At 40.6% G+C, this 26,775-nt stretch overlaps 1 protein-coding gene across 1 annotated transcript; it reads left to right on the plus strand.

Moving 5' to 3' along the window:
* LOC104510922 (DNA-binding protein SATB1-like) lies at positions 1 to 26,775 on the plus strand (the record flags this gene model as incomplete). The annotated part of the gene is made up of 4 exons (XM_010153324.1): positions 1 to 156; positions 21,748 to 21,951; positions 22,455 to 22,550; positions 25,180 to 26,775. Coding segments are annotated over 4 exons (945 nt in total), but the record flags the coding sequence as incomplete, so codon positions are not given.

The raw sequence follows: 26,775 nt of genomic DNA on the forward strand, positions 1-26,775 counted from the left end.
GTCAAAACTGCTACTATTGCTACAGAGAGGAATGGAAAAACAGAAAATAATTCCATGAACATTAATGCTTCCATTTACGATGAGATTCAGCAGGTAATGAAGAGAGCTAAGGTGTCTCAAGCACTGTTTGCAAAGGTTGCGGCAACCAAAAGCCAGGTAAGGTTCCCAGGGCGGTATGGCCTCCCTGTCCTGTGTGATTATTTCCTCCCCTGGGTTTTGATCTGTTTCCGTGTGAGTTAAAACAAGTGTCCAGGTTAGCCCACCAGCCCCGAACCACAACTCAGAGCTCCTTGCTGCGTTCAAAGGCACCCTCTGATCACTCTTGACCAGGCAGGGTTGAAAAGCGACTTCCTGAGACGCATCTCTCCCTCTTGCCCACCAGCGGGATGCCTTCGCTGGGTGCCCGTGGGTCTTGAGCGGCTCAGAAACCATTGGGTTCATCAGTTCTTAGCTGGCGTGGATGTGGCAGTAGCTGTGGGTGAGCTCTATGTATTGCTGCCGAATTCATCTCGTGGCTCGGGTGTTTTGCAGTTACATGCGCCGTACAAAGAACGCCGGGGTTCTGTTTTTTGCAAAAATATTTAGTCAGACCCACTGGTGAGGCTGTGCACAGGAGGTGGGGCAGCACTGTCCACCTCAATCTCCCACCAACAAGTAACGGTTATACAAGTTACATCTGAGAACACATATGATCTTTGTGGAATACAATGGCTACTTGGTTACCTGAGTGTGTGCATACATACATATTGCATATTCAGCTTTAAGCCTTTGTTGTGTGGTTCCTATACTGTTGTCTTCAACTGAAGAATTTCTGTCAAGCTCAGTGGCAAGAGAGGGAAATCGGCAAGAACTTGTTGGGTGTGATTATCATAACTGACGTGTCTTCTAAGAACAGTCACCGGAGTACGCAAAAGCATTGATTTAAGTGACAATGTACTCAAGAATAAGTAGAGGAGAAACATAGAAAAATGGGAGGGACTAGAACCACAGTTATACCAATGCTTGAAAGAAATGGTAAAGGCACCAATGCTTGCATTGTTGAATTTTCATATTAGATTAATTTTAAGTCCACTTAAGTTGCTATTCCTTTACTTTTCTACATGGCTTCATAGCGTCTTCATGCAGCGTCTTCTAGGGAAAGCTGGTGATGATCAGTTAGACCAATGTTTCTTGGGCCGTCAGCATTTTAGTGCTGGTTTTATTTTTCAGTCTTTAACTTTTGACTTCTGCGTTGTTCACGTTTTGGAGTTTGCTCCATTTCAGTGTACAGAAAGGACGTTGTCTCTTAAGTTATATGCTGTAAGGAGTATTTCAAGGGATATTTTGGAAATGTTATATGAAATGATTAAACTCAAGCTGTGGACTGTAAAAATTACAGCTTTATAGGCCACATGCCTGCCTACCCTTCAATCACTGTCAAAGTGATAATTTCTACAATAATATGTTTCTTTTATTGTGGGATTCTAAACACCAAGTGCTGTTTAAACATTAAACTGAATTGTTTATGTTAGTGCTGTACTCAGTGTGTCATACATCAGGCCACTATAATCTCCCTTGGAATGTAAAAATTCTGTCATGAATCATGGCTTGTATATCGGAAATTACTGTAATTTTGATTGGAAATTACAGGGCTCTTGAAATGTTTCTAATTATGATAGAATGTTACAGCAGCTTCCAACCTGTGTGTTCCTCAGATGTCTTTATTTACATGTCAAGACTCGGGGTTAGAGAACTGTCCATTTTCTACACTTTCCCCTTTCCATTGCAGTTCTCCACAAAACTAAGGTATGAAGCCAATCTATTGGTCCATGTAATTTTGATCTGATCTGTGTGATAATGTGTTTATTTAAGTGCATAGTCTTAAAATTTCTAGGTGGGACAGCTCTTCTAATGCTGACTTTAAAAGGGACGGGTAGTCAGGTCTGTAGTTAGCCACAGTGCCATTTGTAGTAGAAAGCTGCTTCACAGAAGTAACCTCTTAGGCAAACTGGATGTGTTGGATCTTCTCTAACCACTTGACTGCTAGTCAGCCAATTAATAAGCTTTAAATATGTAGCAAAGCCATGTATATTAAAGGAGATATCTGTATTGTAAACAATTCTGCATTGGAGTTTGTCAGCGGTCCAGAGTAACATTTCTTGGGGCAAAGAAGTCTCCCTTGCACAAAAAAGGGGTTGTTCAAACACATTCTTTAAGAGAACTTCTCTTGCGAGAGGTTCCTTGTGTTTTCTTTTTAATTTGGGGATATTGGTTTCCTGTTCAGAACTGGAAATCTAGGGATTATCACTTCTAGTTATAGTGAAAAGTCTGGAGGACAAATACTAGAAAATGATGTGTTGGTTAATAGTTTTGGCTTTAAAATCACTAAAATTGAACATTGCTTCTCTTATCTTATTTTGGAAATAAAAACTTGATTGACTTCTGAGTGTAGTCGGGAGCTACTGCTGAAAACAGTTTGTGACCTAAACCAGCTCTACCACCAGACAAAGATAGTTGTTTGCTGGAGGGCCTTTTTTTTTTTAAGGAACTGATTTGGGTCAACATTAGATTGGGTGTCTGAGCAGCATCTGCAAGGTGGCTGGGCTTGCCTGAGCCAGGAGACTGCAGATAATGTTCTGCTGACTAGAACACTTTGCACAGAAGAGCTATTAAATGATGCGGTACAGAAGTTTCTATTTAGGTAGTGCCGAGGTAAAAAATGAGCATCTTTCTTTACGCTGTGTTAGTGCCTTTGGCAAGAGTTACCTGATTGACAGAGGGCTGCATGTGGACCTGATGCTCAACAATCAGCTGGCTACAGGGGCTCGGTGCAGCAGGGGTCACAGCGCAGGGCAAGGAAGGGGTGACGGGAGCAGGAAGAGATTGCAGGGATATTAGTGAGATTGCTCAGGTCTAGGTGAGTGATGATTTGCGTACTTGCAGTTTCATGGTGCACTTTGCTGGTGGCTTGTTGGCTTTCCCAAAAAAAAAAAGACTATCCGGCCTGTGGGTTTGAATGAGTCTGGGGACTTAGCTAGAAGATTCCTACAAATATTGAATTATTTTCCAGTATAGGAATGCATGCATTCTGTGTAGTTTTAAAATTTCTGTGTTTTTAAGGATTGATATATTATCTGGAGAATAAATTCAAATTCTATTAAATTAAAAATATATACTGTAAAAGTTACAAATGATTGTACTGGGAGGCTGAGGAAGGTACAACTTAAATTGTTTGAATATATCATATTTTTAGGAAGTTTTAGATTTGCAATTGGCAAAAAAACTAACGTATTTTAAATCTTACGGTTTTTATTGCAAGTTGTCTGCCTAGTAGGTCTATGCATTTTTTGTTAGGTTATCTTGAAAAGAGCTTTAGAAAAATATATGCAAACAAAAGACTGAAAGGTTTACCAAGTGCTTTTTGTCTGCTCCCAGGTTTTTGGGTTTTAGAGGCAGAATGGCAATACTAACAATATTGTTTACTAACATTTAATCAGCACACCTGAATAAGTCAAATTGAAAAGAATCCACACATCTATAAATTTGTGTGGTATGTATTACTTTTACAGTTTAATCATGTTGGGGTTTTATTGAATTTATAACCTGACAGTCTGATTCAAGTAATTATGAAAGCACATTCTTAACTTTGTTATTTCAAACAAAAAAAAGTTGATTTGTGTAAGGATCATTAAGGCATCATGGTTCAGTAACTGTGCATTGGTTACAATGTTTTCATGTGGGAGCCAGGGATGAGTTTTTTTTCTTGATGGTGACAGATGCTGAAATCTAATTTTATTCCATAAAAACAAACAAACAAACAAAACCCCAAACCTAAGAGCCCCGAGAGATGAAGCAAGTAGAGACTTTGTAGTGCTTCTCTGTTTGCTGTATTTGAAAAGTTACATTTATGTTAATGGCTTTTCCGGAAAAGCTGTGGCCTGCACATGCTAGTATGAAGTAGGGAAGAAAGCAAAACTTTGCTGAAAATCAGCTTATGTTGCTAAAGCTTTCTTAAATTTAGGAGATTATAGTTTGCAAAAACCGAAGTAATATCAACTTAGGTACCTCTGAGAGTCCCGTGTGCTACAGCGTTAGGCTGTTAGTCTGCATTATTATACCTAAGTAAGTTTACTTTATAGTAGAATAAATAGATAAAATCAATATCTTTCTGCAGCGTCAGCCCTGCTGATGGCTGTGTACAGCCAGGCAGGTGCTGAACGCCTTCCCTTCTCACCGGATCAAAATGCCTGTATGTGGAAGGCGGGACACTCAGCTTTTGCAGAACCATACTCCGATTTTCATCTCAGTATAAAACTACTGGAGTACTACCCATACCTCCAGAAACCTCATCTAATTATGCAGTTTTGACCCGTTACTCCTGAGCTGTTGCACGGTGTTGCCCAATTTCCTGTCCTTCTGGCCCCGTCTTTCACTCTGGTTAGGCAGTTAGCCCCTTGGATGAGTAGTTTCGCATGCAAAGCACGGAGGTAAAATCAGTGGTTCAGACCATAGCTCGTAGGCCGTCAGACCAGTGTTTTCCGCAGGGGTATGTTATTACAAGTGTTGGGCTTTTTGCCTTAGTGTGCACCTGGAGCGTCCTCCTCTGAAAGGCAGCGTGGAGGAGGCACACCGGGTAGGCATTAGGCAGAGCGCTTGTGAGTAGATGGGAAGGAGTTAAATGGGAAGGGAATGCTAAACATTGGCACTAAAACTGCTTTTGGCATGCAAATACCATGCTTTTCCTGACATAAATATTTTCAGAATAGGCCATTAGAGTTCAGGTATATAAAACCATGCTTTTACTGGAAATTTTAATGTTGTAGTAAACCCAGAGATTTATAGTGAAAAATTGATGTCTGTTATCTCACTTTTATCTTTTTAACCAGCAGTTTTATAAATGCTATATCTTTGATCTGGCTTTTTCCATCTAGAGACTAAGCTATATACTCTAATAGGAAAGCCATTTTTAAACAGCTTCCCACACTGAACAAGCGCGGTATTGTGGATCTGGCACGAAGATGTAACATGCCATTACCGCAGATATAGAACCATCCATTCAACAATTTTCTGGCGGGGGGAAAAGAAACCTTTTTTATCACCGAGTAACCCTCTGGTAACAATGTGGCTTTGAGAGGGGGGTCCTGAAATTTATTTTCAAAGCTGTCTCCCTGGGACATTGCTCCTCGGCTGCCCAGGCAGGGTCCAGCCTGGGGGGCAGGCAGGGGCTCCGTCCTTTGCCGGTCACCCCGTGTCTCTGTCAAGCCTGTACCTTTGTGTCCCTCAGAGCAGCTGAGTCACTTCCTGGGTTTAAATCTTGCCTTAAAAACCTTCTTTCCTTCCTCCTCAGCATACAATGGATTGTCTGTGGAGTGGGGTGGGATAATGCACCAGGAGGTGCAAGGTGGTTACGTGCTCTGAGGTCTGCCGTGGTTTCAGGGGTCCACCTGGAAACAAACCCCTTGCAGGAAGGCGAGATACAGTAGTTAGAAAACATGCGCTGCAGAAGTACACACAACAGACTGGGTTTTTTTAATTTTATTTTATTTTCCTCCCCCCTCCGCTACCCGGGGGTGGTTGCTCTGGCAGTTGAAGAGGTGCCATGAGCAGCAGGAGTCGGGACAGGATCGGGTGTCAGCAGGGATGAGAGAGGAAGAGTGTGAACTGAGAAAACAAGATGGGCTTCTGCGCGCGATCAAGGATTGCCCCATAAAGCGGCATGTCATTCAGTGAAACTGTGAAACTTGGCAGATAGAGCTGATTTGTTTCTTTCACAAAATATCGTGTTGCAGAGTCATAGTGTGTTCTCTCTCATCCGGGTTGGAGGGAGAGGTTTTCAGGTTTCTATTGCGGGAACAAAATTTAATGCTTGGAGCACTCCAGGCCCTTCCTCTGCCTCATGTTTTATTTATCTAACAACATCACTTCTCAAAAATAAAGGTTAAAACCTCAGGAAATTTACGTAGGAATTTATAAAAAATTAATTCTCAGAAAGGGTGTCAAAAAATTGAGTTCAGTTAACTAGCTTATTGCTCGGTCTGGCCATATCCCACATTATTGGTATGACCTTGGTGGAGTGGCTTGACTTCAGTGAGTCCTGGGTTCCCTCTAGTAAAAAGTGGGTAGCAACTTCTTGAATCAACAAAGATGCACTGAAGAGAAACGGTGTTAAAATCTCCGAGGTGGTGCATATCAGCGTGCAATTGCCCATGGAAATCTGCATAGAGGGAAAAAAACCCACATTAAAACCTGAAATAGTTCAAGCTAAAGAAAAAGGTACAGAATGGAAAATACTTAGGTTGTAAGAGGATTATACTGACCTCTTGGAACAGCTCCTTGGGCCCAGACAGCCCTTTCAACACATCAGGCCAAGGCTGTATTGGTTGACACACCCGTGACAAAGTGTTGTTCCTGAGCACGCTTTTACACGTGGGTCAAATCCGCTCTGGCTAGAGGTTCCCAGCCAGGCAGGCGGCAGCGCAAACTGCTCGAACGCCACTTACGCTCCACGTAGAGGCCGTTCAAAGAACGGGTAGCAGCTTCCGGAAACGCTGTGCATGTGAGCTCGAAGGAAAGCTTCCCCTGAGGGATGTGGCGCACACCTGCCCTACGTTGGTCGGGAGTTAATGCTTAACGCTCCCACGGCCTCAGCCTGCAGCGCTGGGGCTGGAAGTGCTGAGTGCCTGGCAGGATGCGGCCCCGCAGGTGGCCAGAAACAGCAAAGGGGGGTTCTCGGTTGGATGATTTTTGTCTGGTGAAAAGAGCACGAACGTGTGGGAGAAGCTAGGAGAAGTGCAAGTTTCAGTCATTAAATGTACAAATGAAGAAAGAGCCAAGTAGAGAAAGCTCTTTACAAAATATAAAATTCTGTTAAAGCAGCAAGGCAGCACAACATAAGGAATGTTTGGTACATGTTATTGAAACTGAAAAATCAGAATATGGAATGAATTATAATTTAGCATGATCCATAATTTTGCAGTTTTCATTTTGAATTATTTATCGTATACGATTTGATAAAAGATAAAACTGACTGACAAGATCTTGTACATCTCTGCATGTCGTAATGACAAATGAAAAAAGTCCTCATTATAACTTCACCGTTTTAAAATTTTTATTTGTATTGTTTCTGTATAGCTCCCTTTTATTTTTAAAGCATTTCAGATACGCATTGTGTACACGCGATTCCATAACCCATCAGGCTTCAGTGTTGCCTCAGTACCTCTGATTCAGTAAATCAGATCATAGGCAGCATGCTGTCATATAATAAGGTGTCTGATCCTTATTACCAGTTTGTTGATGCACAGACTCCTTCAAATTGACCATTGCAACACATGGTTTCCCCTGAAACTAGCTGTGATAATTAGCGTGGCTCTAATGAGACAGAATGTCACTGATCTTGTGCTGAACTGTCGAGTATCGACGCTACGGATGGGAACTGTCAAAGCTTGCCATCTGTGACAGAGCTTGGCATATTCCATTTGCAAGGTAGAGCATGCTCAATAGACTGTTTTTAAACAAATGGTCCATTTCTTGATTAGGGCTCTGTGTTCTGTTACCGTGGAAGACTTTATATCATAGTTAAACTTTTTTTTTTCCTGTTTTTTTTTGTTGTTTGCTTGTTTGGTTTGGTTTGGGTTTTTGTTTTGGGTTTTTTTGGGTTTTTGGGCTTTTTTTCCCCTGGGGTGAGCTCTTTAGGAAATGAAAACATTACTAATTCTCAAACCGGTGCCTTCAATCTTCTGTTAGCTTTTTGGGGTGAGGTGGGGGGTTGCTGATCACGTATTTATTCTCCTCCCTTCCCCCTGTTAGCTTAATGTAGCCCTTCTAAGGCTAGCACTTCCACAGGGCTTTTATCTGATTTTTTTTTTTTTTTTTAAGCAGCAAGGGATAGGGACAGCGTAGTTTTGAAGGATAGGGGAACGAAAATGAAAAAGTCTTATACGACACGCAGCGGGAGCACGTGCGCCTGGGATGAAGGATTGAAACGGTCGGGGGAGTCGGGTGCCCAGGCTCCCGAGACCGGCCCTGCAAAATGCCGTGCAAAAAAGTCCAGCGCTGCTTATCATTCCAAAATATGCTTTGTTGCTTTTTATTTCCTCCTTCTCTGGCAGACCACACAGGGCTTGTTCTGAAGAACATTTTCACTAATCTGATCAGGCAGCCAAATACGCCGGGAAAACTGCTTTAATGATCCCACTAATTACCTCAAGTCAATATGAACTGTATTATTAGACTGAGGGAAAATATTCCATTAGGTCTCCCCCTTGGGAGTTTCTCCGCTTTGTGATGTCACCGAAGCCTTCGCCCTCTCGCTTGTAATTAATTTTATTTACACACGCAGGCACGCACAAGGTCACACCTGCACAACCGGAGCTGGCCAGGGAGCTAGTGGCACTCAGGCTTAATCAGATCTGTCATAATTACCATTCTGCATGTTTCTGACACACGCTGTGAAATATTTCAATTTAACTGCCGCTACCAGCACAACCAGATGTAGTGTGAGTGTGGCTGCATTGGAAATATTATTCCTCAGGATAAACTCTCTCCTCCTCCTTTTTCCTCCCACCCCCTCTCCCTTTTACAGCTAATGTGGCACAGAAGCTGATGTATCCTGTAAATCTTGAATGCAGCGCTAGATTGATAACAGCAGATTAGACAGTTTAACCACAAACAGCTTGTTCATTTTTCACAAATGAAAACCACATGTGGTGTAACTAAAATTTCAGGCTCTTTTTTTTTTTTTTTGCCTCTCCTCTTTGGTTGTTGTTTCCTTTTGTGTTGTGCATGTGTGTGCACGCGTGTTGAGGTCTGCCTTTCGCGCAAGAGCGAAGGAGTGAAAGAAGAGAGTAACATAGAGGGGGAAAGAGACACTGCCGTCTTTGGAGATTATTTCTCCATGACCTTTATTAAAAACCTTCCTTGCTTTGGCAAGGAAATCAGATATCGCACGAGGATTTTCTCTCTCACTCTGAGACTTTCTAATCTCTGGGTTTTATGCCCACTTATTAAAGAAGTCATCCTACTGTGCTGGTTTTTTGAAATAACAGGCCAGCAAACACTTCGCTTTAAGAAGAGCTTCTAAACAAAAATGTAGTCTTCACTGCTACCTGAATTTGCAGAAGTAAATTTTTCTGCCAAAGTTTTCCCACAGTGAATTTTGCCTCTTTGCTAACTCTTCCCTTTATCTCTTTCTTGGGGGAAACGATTCTTTTTTAAAAAGAATCCTCAAAGTGTCTAGAATTTTGGCAAGTGAAAAGTTTATTTTATTTTTTTGGTATGAAAACACTTCCATATTTCCTATGAAAACAGATTATGGTTAGTTTTTAGGAAACCAAGTGTTGTGTGTAAATTGGTTTGCTTTTTCTATAAATCCATTTTTTTCAGTTAAATTGTTCCGCTTGCTCTAATCAAATAGCCTTCAATGCTTAGTAAGTTTGGTTTTTTTCAAACCATCTACTCTTTAGTGTATCACTGGTTACTTTTCCTATGCAGAGAAAAAAATGAATGCAGTTTTCATAGAACATTTTAAGTTTCTATAATAAGTCTTAGCAAGGAAGAAAATGTAGGTGTGCAGAATGCAACTGAGCAGATTCCCCAAAAGCTGTTGCATGTATTGTCAGGTGAGAAGAATGATGCAGTGCATCTGATAGAAATACATCAAATCTAATCTGTCATAAGGCTTTCAGGGAAAATTAAAAAAAAAAAAATAGTAGCTTTAGGAAGATTCTGTTTTACCCATTGCCAGTAATTTGTGATGCAGTAGCAATATTGAAAGTGCTGAAGACAGGGAACTGAGGCTTGGTGTTCAAAGTCAGTCAGAAGAAGATGGGCAGGGTAGTTTTTGAAAGCCGTTGAAGGCACAGTTTGTAGCAGAAAATTTGCCTATACAGGTGGCCCCCAGACTCTGCAGAGAGGGTTAAAGACCCGTGCTCGTGCCGTTTGGCCAGTTACTGACTGCGTTACTAGTCCCCCAAGAGCTGGGCTGGAGTAGGTGGCGTAGGTGTGGGTGCCCCCATCATTCCTTGACGCTCAGCAGTGCCACCTCTGTTACTGACTCCCCCGGGGTCCGTGCAGACCCCGAACAAAGGGGAGATCCTGTCCTGGAGATGCAGCTGAAGCCCCGAAGGCGCTACGCTGCAGTTGTCTCAAAAAAAAAAGTGCAATAAGGTGAAGAGGAGGGCAGGAAGGGCTTGTGTTGGAAGAGATAATGCTGAAATGAACCATCAGGGTTCTTGCAAGGCTCCGGAAATCCAGCTCTCCTTTCTTCGCAGAACTGTTCGACAAATGTTGTGCAGTCAGGAAGCACTGGATTGCCAAAAGAAAAAAAAACGTGTCACCCTCTCCCACCTCCTTTGAGTCTTTTATTTTTTGTTTCTCTTCCTTAGGTAGAGGTGTTTCGGTTCCTACACTCCAGATGCGTGAATCAGCTCTTCCTCAGGCAGCACCTGCTGTCTGCCTGACAAGAGGTGCTGTGTCTGGCAGGATGGATTTTCTTAATCTCTCTTCCCGCTTTTTGTATCCTCACCTTCTGTTTTGTTTTCTTCTCGCCACCTTCATGAATTCCTTTCGTTGTAACTCTCCCCTTAACCCATCTTTTTATCTCTCCTCTTAGCCCTTTTTCCCACCCCGTTCCTCACCGTATACACCCTCACCATCCGCTTTTGCCCCGTCTGCCCCTTCTCCTGCCCTGCTGCCTGCCCGAGCTGTGCCGAGGACATCCCATCCCAGGTGCATCCCCCCCGCACCCGGTTGCTTTGCACAAGCACCAGCTTGTGCACGGGGTGTGGCGCAGGCATGGGTGGCTTCGTGGGTGAAACATCGTTCCTTCCCCTGCGTGGCAACACGGAGGTAGCTGGGAAGAGAGCCGCGTTCTTGATTTGTTAGGTTTCTTGTCCCTGCTGCGGGCAGATCACTGCTTCGTGAGGCTTTTGAAGATGCGGTGTATCGGTGTTTTAATACGAGGAAACTCCAGCACTTTAAAAAGGAAAAAAAAAGGGGGGGGGAAGGCTGAGCGAGTTGTAGGAGAGTTAACGATGTACGGAAATGAAAACAAAGCTGTAGAACCCAGAGGGAGGCCGAGGAGTTAGCGAGCAGCCCGTGGTTCCCAGCAGTGGGGGAAGCAGGGTACCAAGTAAACAGCGCAGAAAACAAAAGCGAGCTCAACCCGTAACTAAACAGGAAACGACAGGGTGAAATTCCTCCTGAAGAAACGAGAGCTGCTGAACACGTCAGTGCAAAGAATAAAGGCATCTAATGCAAACACAAGTCTACAGTAACGGTCCGAGGAGTGGTTTGTTAAAGGAGCAACCGACTACAGTTCAGGTGGAGGGTTGTTGGGCAAAGGGAGGAGTAAGGAAAAATAGATGAGTGTTTTGACCCTGGATGTTAAACTGGAAAATTCAAACCATACAACACCTGAAAAACGTTACAGGATTTCTAGGTGCAAGGTGAGACAGGAGATGCTGTTTTGTTCCAAATAATTTTTAATTTCACCATTCCTAGTAATTTCTCATTGTGCCCCTTTTTTTTTTAAATTATTTTCCTCAAATTTAACCTCTAAGTCAAACTTCAGATTTTTGGTTACAAATTACCCCAGACTGTTGGCATGCAGTGAATAGGCTGGTGCGAGCACACAGCTAGCTAAGTGGGGAAAAAATCCAATTTGCAAATATTTATCTCAGTCCAAATCTGCCAAATTTTATCTGAATCCACATTGTTATTCAGCGGTCATCTCGTTTTTATTCCTGTGCAGTGTCACGTTCCCTTACTTCAGGAGGGCATTTGGGAAGCAAATGAAAATACTTTTCAGGATCTTTCTGGAGTAGAGATGCTTGGACTAAATGGTGCTTAGCACAATTCCCTGAAGTTTTGGCTCTCAACCAAACAAGATTTGCACATATCAGTTATGTCTGTAGGTTTACTTAGGTAACTAGGTGTTTTGCTGAGCCTGGTGCTTGGCATCTCTAGTGTATGTCACATGCAAGAGAAAGCTCTACGGACAGAGGAACTTTCCACTGTTTATATAAAAACAGTTACATTTTTTAAAAGCTATGAAGGGCTTAAATGAGATTATTTTTGCTTTGGGGTGGTCAGTTTGCTTCACCTCTAAGAACTTTTTTCCTACTCTCATTAAATAAGAGGTGAGAGCCTAACTAAAGGGATTTTCGCCTGGGGAAAGGGGATGGGATTGGAGGGATCAGGGCAGGAAGAAGTGTGCCTGATTTAAGGGCAGAAGCTGCTGCTTGCCTCTCAGAGTGGCTGCTGCTCTCTGGAAATACGGCTTGGGCTGGGACTCTGCTTGGCTGGCACTTTTCTTGGCCAGTCTAAAGCTAAGTACTCCTGTCTCTAGGAGCTTATCCCTTGTGGCTGTTCTTGTCCCCAACCTGATGGCAAACCCCCGGAAAACACTCCTGTCTTGGTTCCCACCCTCAGCCAGCCAGAAACCTGATCTCTGCACCTTTGCTTTTGATCCAGCTTTTCCACGGGTGAGATACATGCTTCTGGCTGCTCCCTCCTTGTTTGCTGGGAGGTGTCTTTCACAGGTGTCGGTTTTAAAGATGTTTTTTTAAACTCCATTGAGGTAATGAGCATTATTAATTTTCTGACTGTTTCTGTGGTTAACAAAATCTGGAGGAATGTTAGGGGAAGTTTTTTTTTCAATTTCCTTAAGAGTTCCCTTACCCTTGGCATTATCAGAGCATTAAGCAGTCTTCACTAGGAAACTAAGAGCCACAGAAGCTGGCTGAACTGTAAAAGTTACGAGGCATTTTCTCAGAATTTTTGAATGTCCTAATTGAATCTAGAGGAAAACATTTAGTTAGGCTGTAAAAATGTGAAGGAGTGTCTGAGAATGGATTTGAGCTGTGTATGTTTTAGAATGATGTCACTTGTTTGGAACATCTTGTCAGCTGAACTGAATTGACAGTGAAGTCCAAATATCTATGAGCCTGTGATTCCTCAGTGTGTGGCAGATCTTCCCATGATCCAAAATGAATTCTGAAAAGAACAAACTTATGACAAGAAGCCACAGATTTAAATTACTCCCTCTGGGAAATTATAAACCTTAAAAGAAAATAAATCTAACAACTTTATATACACACATATGGAAGTGACACTTTGGCCTTACAGCCTTTTTAATAGAGGTCTCTCCCCCAAAGCAAATGTTCAGTCTCTGTAAGCAGAGTAATAATAAACACTTCCTCTTCACTTGTAAATTGATAGTAGTAAAAAAGATTTTTAAAATTGCCAAGCTCTTTCTAGGAAAGACTCTTCTCTAACTAAATTGCAGATATACCTGCCATACAAAAATTGATTGCATGTTGAAGAATAAATAAATATGGGCTCTTAAGGGTCGTGGTTGGATTTAGGGTTGTATTTACTTTCAAGGGAAGCATCAGAATTGCAGTGAAATCAGTACTTCTCTCTACTTAAATAAAAGATAAAGAGCCGTATATTAACAGTCACCCTCTGTGAAACCCACTGACCCATTTTATATGCCTGTACTATAAAAAGTAATGTACCAGACTAAGACTGACGTATTCAATAATTAGCAGTTGTTTTTTCTTGTTTAGTTGTTTGGGGTTTTTTTTAATTGTTAAGTCCATTTTTGTCACGTGTATCTCGCGTTTTCAATGCCAATTGAATTGTGTGTGAAAAAGGAAGGATCTAGAGTAGAGGAAGGCAGAATAAAGCTTCACCCACTGTTTTTTGCATCTCTTACTTTTTTCCCTTTTTACATATGAATGTGGTTGCATTTTATGTAAGATTTTCAAAGGCATGCATATTATGTTTTTGATTAGGGCTTGTGCCTATCTATCATTGCTAGGCAATTGAAGGCAATACTGTAAAAAAGATACATTTGAACAAGGGAAAAGAAAGGTGGAGGAGGCTGAGAGCAGAGAAACCAAGCTTGAGAGAAGCCCTTCATTTAGATTATTCAATTCCCTTTGTACTCAACTAAAAAGTAATGATACTTATGTTTTCAGTCAGTTTTAGAGTACGGGTTAGGTTTTTCTCTTTCCATGAGCTGTTGGTACATCTCAAGTGTGCATACACAGGGGACATACTCGCTGGTTGTGATATAGACCTTAGTCTGACAGAATTTTTGGTAGCACTGGCTCTCTTTGGTAGCACTGACTCACCGTGGCTCCGGGCAGAGGGAGAGACCTAATATCATAGAAGAGACTGCAGCAGCAGGGCCACAGCTCTCCAGGTCGTTTTGGATTTGTACGTGTTTGCGGCTTCTCCTTGAATTTTGCAGGTTGCTTTAGCAAGTTTCTTTTTCCTATTTATTTGCTTGGATGTTTACAAGAACAGAAATATGTATTTAATTTTTAAGTGCTTCAGCAAGAGAGGAGAAAAAGCAGAGGGAGGAAGAGACGTTAGGAATCCTTTTCCCTTACGGTAAGAAATTTCACCAAGAAATTGCAATGAAATGCTAGCAGTACCACTGTTCGGTCATATGGGTTTTTTCATAACCCAGAGAAGAGGTGGAGGTAACATCCAGACAGATGGTGCAGCTGAATAGTAGGTTGGATAAGAAATTTAAGGAAATGGCATAGTTTATATCAGTATGCTTCAAAGGAAGTTTTGCCTGCTAGTGAAGTTTACCTTTCTTCTGAAAAGCCCTGTGAGGTTGTGGGGGTTTCGTTTTGTTTGTTTTGCTAAATCTCATCTATTATGATGGCAGATACATATTTACTTAAAATTCACATCTGGCTTCCCCTTTCAGTGTTCTAAGTAATGACAGCCAGTAAAATAGATAAACCAGAAATATCTGGAGATAAAGGAGAGCTTCAGGTTTCAAACTTTCTCTGATTTAGAGGAATGCTCAAAGGCAAAGCCTGAAATTTGAGGCTGATTAGTGTAAATAAAATACTAAGGCAACTGTCTTTCAGGGGACATGTATTGTCACTTCAGGCCATGTCTCAAGAAGAGGCATTCTTGTTCTGGTATCTCTACTTGTGTTCTGGAACCGGCTGAAAACCAGCTTCTGCTTCATGAATTAAAGATACAAAGATCTGTGAGCAAAAGGGAGATATCCTAAAGTATTGAATGCTCACAACAGTTTTAAAAATTACTCAAAAGTATGTGCCTCAGAAGTCACTTCTTAAAATTACTTGAAAATATAAGCTAAATTGAAAAGATTTTCACTAACAAATGTGTTTGCTATCAAAAACAATGAGTCTAGTAGATTATTAGTTTTCCTGCAATTTTGTAAAAATATCCTGTGGCCCTTCTTTTAATAGACTTCAGTTATTCAGTGAAGCATTTAGGTCTCTTCAGCTTTACATAGGAGATAACCAGGACAATTTATGTATTTTGGGAAAGGTAAACCTGCAGTCAAAATAAATTTTCCTGCAGTCCAGAAATTCCAGAAGAACATTTAAGGCTACAAAGGACTGCTGTCATCATCTAGGCTTGTTCCCGTGTTTGAACCCACAGGTATTTCACCCAGAAAGAAGTCAGATTTAAATAATCTCAGCCTGAAAATTAATTTTGAATTAAATGCTCTGTTCTTACCCTGCGGTGGGTGTTCCCTACTGTATTTTTCTGGATAATACAAATGTAACGCACACCACATTTCCCAGATAAATTAAAGCAGCATCCATTTTTACTGATTTTTCATGTTTGTGATGAAATGACATTTGTTTATTTTGCTTCTCAATACCATATGCATGAGCTTACTGATTCAGAACTCTCTGAATTTTCGATCTTGTTGAACACTGCGCGAAATCTCAGTTGAAGGCTTTAATGTGTTTTCCAATCAATGTGTAGGGGAAATTTGGCCTTATCAATTTAAATGCTGGAGATCCTTTCATTGCATTATGGAAGAATCTCCTCTAAGCAGAGATTATTCTTAAGAACTTCATAACATTTAAAGGTTAATATGTTGGGTAAAGAACAATATCTTAAGACAAACATTTTTATTACAGGACATGAAGGGATAGTTCTGATTAAATTACATGATTATTTGAATGGGAAAGAAGACAAAGTGCATCATTTCTTGCCCTCAACTTTAATGCCTTTAATCAAATAATGACCTTCTGGAAATAGTTAATTTTAAGCATTTGGAAAGATCAATACCACTTTGCCACCAAAAAATGGCCCAGATGATGAAATTTGATGTATTTAAAGTACCATTTCACCCTTTTAACCTAGTAAATAATTTAAAATGCTTTCAGTACTCCTCTGCTACCATTATGTATTTCGTTCAAAGTATTATGACTTTTCCAAAAGCAACCTTTCTTTGCAATGAGCTGCTTACAAGTTTAATGGTAAAGATTAAGACTATATGCGTATGCTGTAGTGGTGATGTCGGCCTTTTTCCTTCTCTTCTATATGAGGATTCTGTTTTGAAAAAAAAAGGAAATATCTGTGATGAATGCAGACTTTTGGAACAAAAATGAGATTTGTAAAGCAAGTTGGATGGCTTTTGAAGGGGAAAAAGTCAGTATTAGAAGTTTAGTTCGTGAGTTCTTTTTCTTTGTTTTGTCTATGAGCTTTTGTGTTAAAGGTGAAGGATTTGGGTTGCTCAGACAATTAAGAGCCCATTTTACCAAGTGTAATTTCATATCTGTGTTCTATAAACGGGAGTGCCTTCAGCATTGTAAATAAAAAAAATTGCCCTGTATTAGCATGTTTGTGGGCAGATTAAAAACAGTCTTCATTAGCATAAGTAACACTTTACAGATTCTTTTAAAAGTAGAAAATTATTTGCTGAATGATAAATTGCTAGCTTTATAGTTAGTTGCTCAAAATGTGCTCATTCAAAATGCCTACTTTAGTTTAGTCTACAATACTCAATTTTTTTTCAGTCAGAAGTACTATTTAATGGATTATGTACTTAGTCTTTGTTCACAGGAGATGCTGAAATGCAATTCACACTTTCTGCTAAAATGTTTGTATCAAATACCTCCCTATTTAGACTGATTTCTTTTAACACCATATATTTTTATTATACTCTATGCCCCAGAGAATGATACAAAATAATGTTAGGTATACTGTGCCAAAGAAAAACTGTTCATATCTTAGCATTGATACTCTAAAATGTTTTGCCTTCTTAGATACAAATTACAGTTCTTTTAAAAAATGTTGGAGTCTCTGTTAGTTATTCTGTAAGAAATGTTCATCATTTGGCAAATTATTGTCACTATAACAAATTCACCAAACAAAAGAGTTCAGTTGTTCCACCTTTAATCCTTTTCTTATGAGAATAGATGTGTTTGTTGCTGATTTGGAAAGCCTTGCCCAGAAAACATCTTCCATGATTGTAATGTTGCCCTCTTTGATCTAGTTAGCATTGGTATTTACACCTTAAGTGCAGATTTCAATTATAATTTTTTTTCTTTTAATAAGAAAGATACCAGAATGCAAGAATAATTTGTTGGAAACTACAAGTGAAAGAGCAGAAGATTTTAAATAAACACAGCACAGGTCAGATTGAATAAAACAGCATTTGGATACATAGCTAAAATGCATAGATGCTTTCTTTAAAATAAGCGTGCTCGTGGGTCCTGCAGAGCCTAATGTTTGGCAGTTATCCTCTTTGCGCTTTTCCTGCAATAGTTTGGCAGTTCGGCTTTCACAGGTTTTTTTCCTCTAATGTCTTATGTTTCTTTACTAAATCCCCATCAGAAAACCAGACAGAAGACTCTTATTTATTTTAAATATCTTAGGTTTAGCATCTTTTTTTTTTTCACCATTTTCTTGCTTACTGTAGCAAGACCTTTGCAGATGGTACTTGGTTACTTGAAAGTGCATAACAGTATTTTCTTTGTAGCAGATGGATTTAAGACTTTTAGTTCCCAATAAATGTAGGTTTACAATACATAACTTTACAGGATTTGTGTTGTATATAACAGGTTTGAACATATTATCTCAGAATTCATCTGCATGGCATTTTCAGCTTATCCAGGGCCCATGCCAGTATTTTAAGTAATAGGGAGAGCATAGTGATTGATAGCAGCTAAAGGCGTGATTTTGAATAGAAACAAAGGTTTTAGAACAGAAGGTGTCAAATTAAACTTTGTCAGTTTGAAAAGTACTAACATCCTGAAAGTTCTCCAAACATATTTACATGTGGCTAATGTTTATATTTTGCTTTGTACTCTCTTTATATTCAGTGTAAAGTTGCCTGGCAAATTTACTCTGTTTTAAAATCAAGGTTGTTCCCAATGTCATTGCAGAGTTTTGGGGGTTTGCCTTGCTGCATAGTTATATCGACTTAATTATTTCAAGGCTGTTTTTTTTAAATGATGGACTGTATATGCTGTATAAACCAGTTGTGATCTAATCTGAGGTATAAATATTTCCTTATTATTCTGTGGTCCTTTCCACTTCCTGTATGACTATAAAGAGATTTAAAAACCAGTAGTCCAAGCCCTCCTTCAGAATAAATTGTTTGAACTAGACAGAAACTGCTCTAGAATTAAATTTGAGTGGAAGAGGAGAGAAATCAGCCTTGTTAGGTTCACCTGTAAATTGTACGGCATTAACTACAGCACTTCATACTTCTTTAGATCAAATGGAAACCAAACTTATAAACTTTACAGAACGTAAAATTCACCACTAGAAAAGTCTGTATGATTTCCTAAAATTTACAAAATAATTTCATACATTCTCATTTAGCTGACTTTTATGAATGAGCTTTATGTCGCATACAAAGTTCTGAACCTGAAACTAAATACTTATGGTTTTGCTTGCTTGTTTTGAAGCAAAAGAAAGCATATTGGTCTAAAGTTTTTGGTCTCCTAACAAAGTGAACCCATACAGCCTCTGTTCGCTCTCTTCTGAAAATATTTGTGAGATCAATTTTCATAAATATTTTCAGAAATAAACCACAAGGACCGAAGAATTGTTTCTATCCTTCTAATTTTGGAAGAATTCAGCTGGTTGTTTCCATGTTGCCCATGATATATTTCATCAGAGTATGTCTACTTCTTAAAAAACTTGATGAACCCAGTGGCAAAGAGACATTTTGGTAGAATAGCAGTCTGTTCTGTGTACCCTGTCAGAAGCATCTGATTTCAGTATCTCAAGATCACTGCTTCCCTGAAAGGTTAACAGGAACATGCTCCAGGTGACAATTCATCAAATCATTTGTAGATAAGGAATTGGAAGTATTATTTCAGTGCAGAGGTTGATAGAAAAATACTGGAAATATTCTAGCCATGAGTAATTAATAAAAATAAGGTCTGATCTAATAATATAGAAACCGGAAAGACCTTAAGAGGAGGAATTTCTTAGTGAACAAACTCTTGCAGAATATGTTTAATCAGCATAAAATGTGATTGCTTGGGAATTATTTTTACTACTGGGCATTTAGAAGGAGTTTCTACTATCTTTTTTTTCCAAAGAAATCTGCGATTCGTGTGGTCACCAGACAAAATAATGTGCAGCTTCTAAATGTGTGGTGCCGTTTCTTTTCTGGTCTGTCTGTATACCTTAGAGAGCTGTCATGGGAGGGGACAGGTGGTCTTTTTTTACTTTCACCAAACTGCTGTGCTAGTCAGCTCTGTGCTCTGTTTCAACCAAAGGACAGTTTTCATGCTCTGAGGTGGGCTGTTTTGGTTTCTGGTTTCGGTTTGGTTTTTTTTTTTTTCTTTAAAAGTTTTCTATTGTATTTCAATTAAAAGGTCAAGATTGCTTTCTCTTCATCTCCTTCTTTCCTCCATCCCCAACAAACTACTTATGCTTTCTTGATTGCACCTCTTTTAACTCACTGTAGAAAACTAATACTTCTGCTGAGCGTAATCCAGCACGTATCCCCACAGAAGCAAGGCAGGCATAGAAATGTGAGCAACATGTTGATTTTGTTAGGGGCAGGGAGAGTTCGTACATTAACCTGCTAATTGCCTTACGATGGGGAGGGAGAATTCTAAGACCCTTGTTACTGTTCTAAAAAGATGCCATAAGATTCCAGCTGGGACAGGCTGTACATGCTCTATATGAAGGTGTTTGGCCATGTTTCCCAGTCAGCTTGCTAAGCTCTGGGGCAATACCTAACATCCAGCCTTAGCGAGTGGTCAAGGAATGGGGTGCGCTCCTTGCACCACACGGTGCAAGGTGGCCCTTCTGCTGCTGCTCCTCCCCTCCCTCTCCCCTCCCTCCCTAGCACACCTAGCGAGCACCCAGTGGATTTTGGACCCATTTAGATTTTTGCTTTCTCAGCTCTGCTGCCACCATCTCTGTAACATTTGTCATTTTGATTATTTCTGTTTCTCAGGGGCGTTTTCTCCTGTGCCATTTGTTCAGTTTTTCACTTATAACCAAGAGAATGTACTTCAAATTTTTATACACACCTCACTAAATATTTTCTTATACAATATGAATGCATTAAGATTATTTGTTTACTTTCACTTCTTCCCATCATGGCAATATTTTTACACTGCATTTATTAACTGTTAGCTAAAGATATGAATGTCTTCAAGAAAATACATATCTATATTGTATCTATGTACCTATTGTATCTAGCAGTAAACTAGTCTGAATAAACGATTTTTCAACTAGCAGTACGTATAAAAAGGATCTAAAAGCTCCTCTACATTTATATTGTTTGTTGATTCAATAAAATGTCACATTATTTTTCCTACAGCATTAAGAAATAAAATTGCATGGACCTAGTTTTGAAAACAGATCCTTGAAGCTAAAAGAAAGGAAGTATGCATGTTTTATATGTGTAATATTTTGTTTCTAAATTTTAATATACCAAAAAATTGTGGTTGATGCATACTGTGCGAGCTAGAGTGTTTGCACTCTTCTTTTAAAACTGCCAGTGCACAATTAAGAAAAAAATCTTCAATTAAATTTTAAGAAGACATAAGAAAGCAATTGTTAAATTATCAAGATGTACTTATATGTCTCTTTTAGAAACAAATTAGCAACCACTGCAGTTCTTGCAGGGGATTCTGTAGACGACTTCGTATTATGTATCCCAAAACCAAGTCTGAATTAGAATAGGTAGGCTCTTAGGCAACTTGCTGTCTTGTGGTGTGGAAATGGTATAAATGGTATATCAGAAGCTTGAGCATATCTTGCTCCCCCCGCCAAGTCCTCATAGTGTACATAAAACTGAGAGACTCTTTTTATCTGGGTCTATGAGAAAAATCCTGAAAAAGATCATAATCTATCAGTTGAAATAAGTTCACCTGCAGAGGCACCTCTACTTCTAGCAGATAGAAAGAAGATACTACTTGACTGTGTCTAGTCAAAGAATTCCTGTCTTGTGAAAGGACCATAGGGACCTCCTCTACCGCTGTGATTTACATGAGGCAGCCCTACAATGAAGACACGTATTTGAAGTACTTTCTTGTTCTGAGCAGCGGTACCAGGAGTTTAAAAATTGCTTAGCAGACAATCTGCTGGCTCCTGAAACACGGTATCGATGCTCTCGGGTGGGTGTAGCCATGCATAAAAGAAAATAGGCAGCAGGGAGAATATACTGGTGTCGGTGAAACCCCTGTCCTGCAGAGGGGAGCATGTAAGGGATTCTGCCTTCATCAACCGGTTTGTTTCTAAGCAAACAAGCAGCAGCACTGTAAGGGAAAGATGCTTTCCAAATGCTTGTGGTTGGTGAGAGTCTGTGAGATAGCACATCGGCCTCTTGGCGTGTCGGTGTTTGCTTTGAGCCCAGCCTTTACGGTGAAAGCCCTTTCTTACCGGGGGACAGCGTGAGAGAACGCAGCGCCGCTAAAGTTACACGTTTCACCTTCATTTTGCCCCTTGTGAAGTGAGGAAAAAAACTAATGTTTTGCTGGTGTTATCTTCAAGGGGTGGCTCTGTGAGCTGTTACGTTGGAAAGAAGATCCCTCACCAGAGAACAGGACCCTCTGGGAGAATCTCTCCATGATCCGAAGGTTCCTCAGTCTTCCTCAGCCTGAACGTGATGCCATTTATGAACAAGAAAGCAATGCAGTTCATCACCATGGTGACAGGCCTTCCCACATTATCCATGTGCCAGCAGAACAGATTCAGGTTAGTTTACCTTGGCCAATCCCGCAGAGCGCTAAGTAAATAAAGCTTTAAACGGAGCAAAGGAAATTAGTGTTTCTTCCCTCCCGGCCAGGCTAAATGCAGGTCTCCTGGTACGAGATAAGAGCGCGCTGCTCTCCACCGCCGGAGCTCAAAGGCGAGCAGGCGACCACCCACGGTTTTTGTTTCGGGTTGGTGGTTTTTCGCAGGTGTGCGTGGACACAGTGGAGCAGAGGCAGCTGTGTGCCGGGCAGGGCGAGCCTCTGTGCTGGCCGCCCCTGGCTAGGCAGGCGTCAGGACGGAAAGACGGAGGCGTTAGGCACCAGTTGTCAAACGCCTCACCGGCAAGGCGGGAAGACCTTCTTGCGCTGCTGGTCTAAAGCTAAGCTTGAATTCTCAACAGCGGTGGCTCGCCCTGGGTAGGAGTGAAGGGAAGGGGGTTCCTCATCCCACTTTAACCCCAGTGGAGACTGGGATGAGTCAATGTTTGTTTGTTTTTCCTTCAGAGCCCCTCTCCCACCACCCTTGGGAAAGGAGAGCATAGAGGCGCTTTCTTACCAGGCCTGCTGACCGCTGGACCTTGGCTGGGTGCTGCTCCTCAGGTGAGCTGGCACAAGGGCACTGTGTCAGGGAGAGAGAGGAGGGGATGCAGGAACGCGCACCATGGGGCTTGGAAACAGCCGCCCTCCACCCTGGGGCAGCCCCGGCCATGCCCCCTCCTCCTCCGGGGGCTGTGCCGACCCTTTGCTGGCATGGGCACTGCCAACTGGGAGCGTGGCTGGCTGTTTTGCTAAATATTGTAGCCCAGGTCGGCAGTGTGGGCTGCTGTTTCTCTGAGCTGGGGACTCTTTAATCCCTTCTCACGAAAGACCTGTGGTCAGCCTTTTAACTGCTCCCTCTTAAAGGGCAGATATTACTCCGTGCTTTCCCAACCTCAGCTGAGACCCACTGTATAATTTGTATTACCTATACAGAAAAATATTTACAAAGCTAGGAAGGATAGAGTTATCTCACAGCCAGAAACAACACGAGTGTATATTAAAGATAAAGCAAACTGAATAAGACAATCCCTTAGGATATCAAGTACTAAAATAATTGTGAAAGCCTGGAAACTTGCTGTTTGATTTAGCAAAAAGAGAGAGAAAGATCTATATTAAGTAATAAAACAGCACTTGTTTGAAAATGTACATTGTTTTTAATAAAATCCCTTCTTAAGGGGATAAAAGGAGAAGCTTATGCATGGTATAAACATTCAACCACTATGCCACTTACTTAGATTTTCTTGCCTTGTTGATAAAAGTTGTGTGTTTGATCTTGCAAATATAATTCACATAAGCAGTTGCATTGTAATCTCTTAATATGACTTGTAAGAGTAAGGATTGGGAGATTGGGCCTGAGCTTTGTCTCTGCTCTTCTACACGGTAATTGTTGCAGATGCGTAAATATGTAGCTAAGACACAAGTTCTCAAACTGTATGTAGAAAGCCTCCAGTCTTTTAAGAATTTGATGTGCTGGGAGTAGTCTTGAACCTCTTTGGGACTGAAGCCTTGAATGGGACTGCTCACAGACCATAAGGCATGAAAGGATGTGAATAGGGATGAGGCCAGAGCCCTAATTCCAATAGCATTTGTGTCAGATCTTACAGTAAGGAGATCACCTAAAGCAATGAATTCTAAACCGGGTGTTGAGACCTAAGCGAACTCTCCACACCATGAGTGGCGCTGCGAAGTGGAGAGCATTCTAATTCCTCCAATAATTATACTATTTGTACCGTATTTTGTGCTTCTTGGAGTCTTCAAGTGAGGTGCAACTGGAAGCTTGGGAACCATTACCAACACACAAAAAGTTGCCTAGTGGAGATTTGCCAAGGGAAATGAAACGTGGTGATAGCAACTGCTTGTTTTGCTTGTTGTTTTTTAATAATAACTGGTGGTTTGTACCATCTGACGAGAAATTTGCTGATCCAAAATATCTTACTAACCAGTGCTTCCTGTGCTGTGAAGCAAGAGAACTGTCAACAAAAACAGTAGCTGATAAATTTACTTTTGATTTTAAACGTGATCTTATAGTGTACTGTACTGGGGTGGTAGATGAGAAAAGCATTTCTGTCCCTGGGGCTCAGTGCCTCACCTTTTAAGAATGTTTCTGAATCCATGCTTGCAAAACTTCATTTTAAGCTCTTGTTAATTATTTACATCATGATTTGCTTTATCTTATTCTTCTGATGTGCATACAGGCTCATTTTATTGCCTGAGTTTTTGGAATGCAGCATGTTCCCTTCTAATAATAATAGTGCAACTTATTTAGAGCTTTGCATCTTAGTGCTTTATAAATATTAACTAAATAATCCCCAGCACAAACACAGAAGTAGGTAAATACATTTGTTCCTTGTTTATATGACGGGATACTTGAACACAGGCAAGACAGACCCTCTCCGAGGCCACAGGCAAGAGAGGTCAGAGCTCGAAGGGGAAACAGAGATTTCCTACCTCCAGATCAATTTGTCCTTGCCGGGGCTGGGTTTGACAGCGTGACATCAGGCGCTTCCAAGCTAACCCGTTCTGTCGTAACATTTGCAAGTTCAACGAGACGTCAGTGCGCGCTCAGGTCGGCTCAGCAGTGGGGTATTTCCGCACAATGCTCTCCTTCTCCCCAATCCCCCCACTCCCTTCCTTAGTTTTGCCATTGCTAGAGATCTGCAGCCCTTGGTTTTGGGCAGCAGCTGCTGTTGCTGGCAGAGCTCCTGTGCGTTTGCCCTCATCTGGCACTTTTCTCACTTTGCCCTTGCTGTAGCTCTGGCTAAGCTGGTCAAGTTAATCCTGTACTATGTCACCTACTTAGCATTTTGTCTTGTCTGCACTGGACTCATGGAGCATGTTCATTAAAATTTGTCGGCTGAGCCGCACCTATGTCTCATCATTGGCGCTTTCAGTCAGACAAAGCCAGTGTTCCTTCCACCTCTCTGTCCATATCCCACCGTCCCTTTATCCCCATCTCTGCTCACACACATACAGACACATGCAAGATATGCAGAGTTACTAACTTATATTTTAACTCTGGTTCAGCAATAATGGGCCTTTTATTTTTACTTCTTTTTCCCCTTTTTGTTGATTAAACTTACTAAGACTTTGTTTATAGCTTCCCATTCCCACCCCCCCTTCTGGATTTTCTTGGTTACACAAAGTATGGGCAAGAATACACGTACAAAAAATGCTGTGCTTTGTCTTGCAGCAGCAGCAGCAGCAGCAGCAACAACAGCAGCAGCAACAGCAACAGCAACAGCAACCAGGTCCTAGACTACCCCCAAGGCAACCGACGGTAGCATCACCAGCTGAATCTGAGGATGAAAATCGTCAGAAACCCCGACCACGAACAAAGATTTCTGTGGAAGCCCTAGGGATCCTACAGAGTTTCATACAAGACGTAGGCCTGTATCCAGATGAAGAAGCAATCCAGACTCTCTCTGCTCAGCTTGACCTGCCCAAGTACACCATTATCAAGTTCTTTCAGAACCAGCGATATTATCTCAAGCACCACGGGAAGCTGAAGGACAATTCTGGTTTGGAGGTGGATGTTGCAGAGTACAAGGAAGAGGAGTTGCTCAAGGATTTAGAAGACAGCATCCAAGACAAAAATGCAAACACGCTTTTTTCAGTTAAACTAGAAGAAGAGTTATCGGTAGAAGGGAACACAGAGATTAATGCTGAATTGAAAGACTGATCTAAAAGTATTATTTTCTTTCAACAGTGCCACTGGTATTTACTAATGAAATGAAAATTCCATCTTGCGTTCTGTCAAAAACCTTTATTATTCATTGTTTGGCCAATGAATCTTCCAAAACTTGCACAAAAGTTGAAAAAAGGATAATGCAGACTGCACTAGATGTTTTACTCTGTTTTACAAACTGCTTCGCAGCAACAGATGAAGCGTTGAGGATTGTTTGATATTAATTTGTGTTCACTGGATACACTGTGAGTGTACCCAATAAGCATGATACCAGTGATTTTTAATTCTGGAGCCTTCAGACAAGCATTACAACTTTTGTGATTTACTGTTTTTTTTGTTTCTGTTTTGTTCTTGTTTTTTAATTATTACTGTAGCACTCCACACTTGATCTTTGGAAACTCACATTTATTTAAAAAAATAAAATAAAAAGAGTTTGTTACTCTTGTTCTATTGTATGTTACAAAAGAACTATAGACTGTGGAATGCAGTTTAAAGATAACATATGCCAACAAATGCCTTGTATTATATGGCACTGCCGTAATTCAGATTTGTTTTCTTTTGGAAATAAAGGTCACTGTATTTTTTTTTTTCCATTCTCATTGTTACATGGTTTTAAAGAAAATGAAAAAGAAAATGTGAAACACAATTTAGTCCTCATTATTTATTTGTAGATCCTGCAGCATCATGTTGTAATTAATTTTTTTGGAAGTTTCCGTTAAATGTAATATTGCTTCTCTTGTTATCATACTGATTTTTTTTTCTATTTATAAATGTATTTTGATGGGCAGTAAAACAAAGTGTCTTAAAAGTTTTAAATAGAGAAAATGTGCTTTACACAGTTGCCTATAAAAAGTGCTCTATGTTATCCAAGCAATTCATACTATAAGCTTCACTCTTATTGTTGTATGCAATTTTTACTATCATGCAAATAAGCTTAGGTAAATAAAACTAATAGATCACCTTAGAAACTTATGCAATTAATGTGAAAATAATTGATGTTTGCAATGTGTCTTCCTTTGGTTTACAATCAATTTTAAAGCTACAGCTGTATAAATTTTCTGTATAAAGGTGTATTTCTTTTTTATGAGTTTATTGCTATGA

Source organism: Eurypyga helias, unplaced genomic scaffold, assembly GCF_000690775.1.
Source record: "Eurypyga helias isolate BGI_N326 unplaced genomic scaffold, ASM69077v1 Scaffold41546, whole genome shotgun sequence".
NCBI lineage: Eukaryota > Metazoa > Chordata > Aves > Eurypygiformes > Eurypygidae > Eurypyga > Eurypyga helias.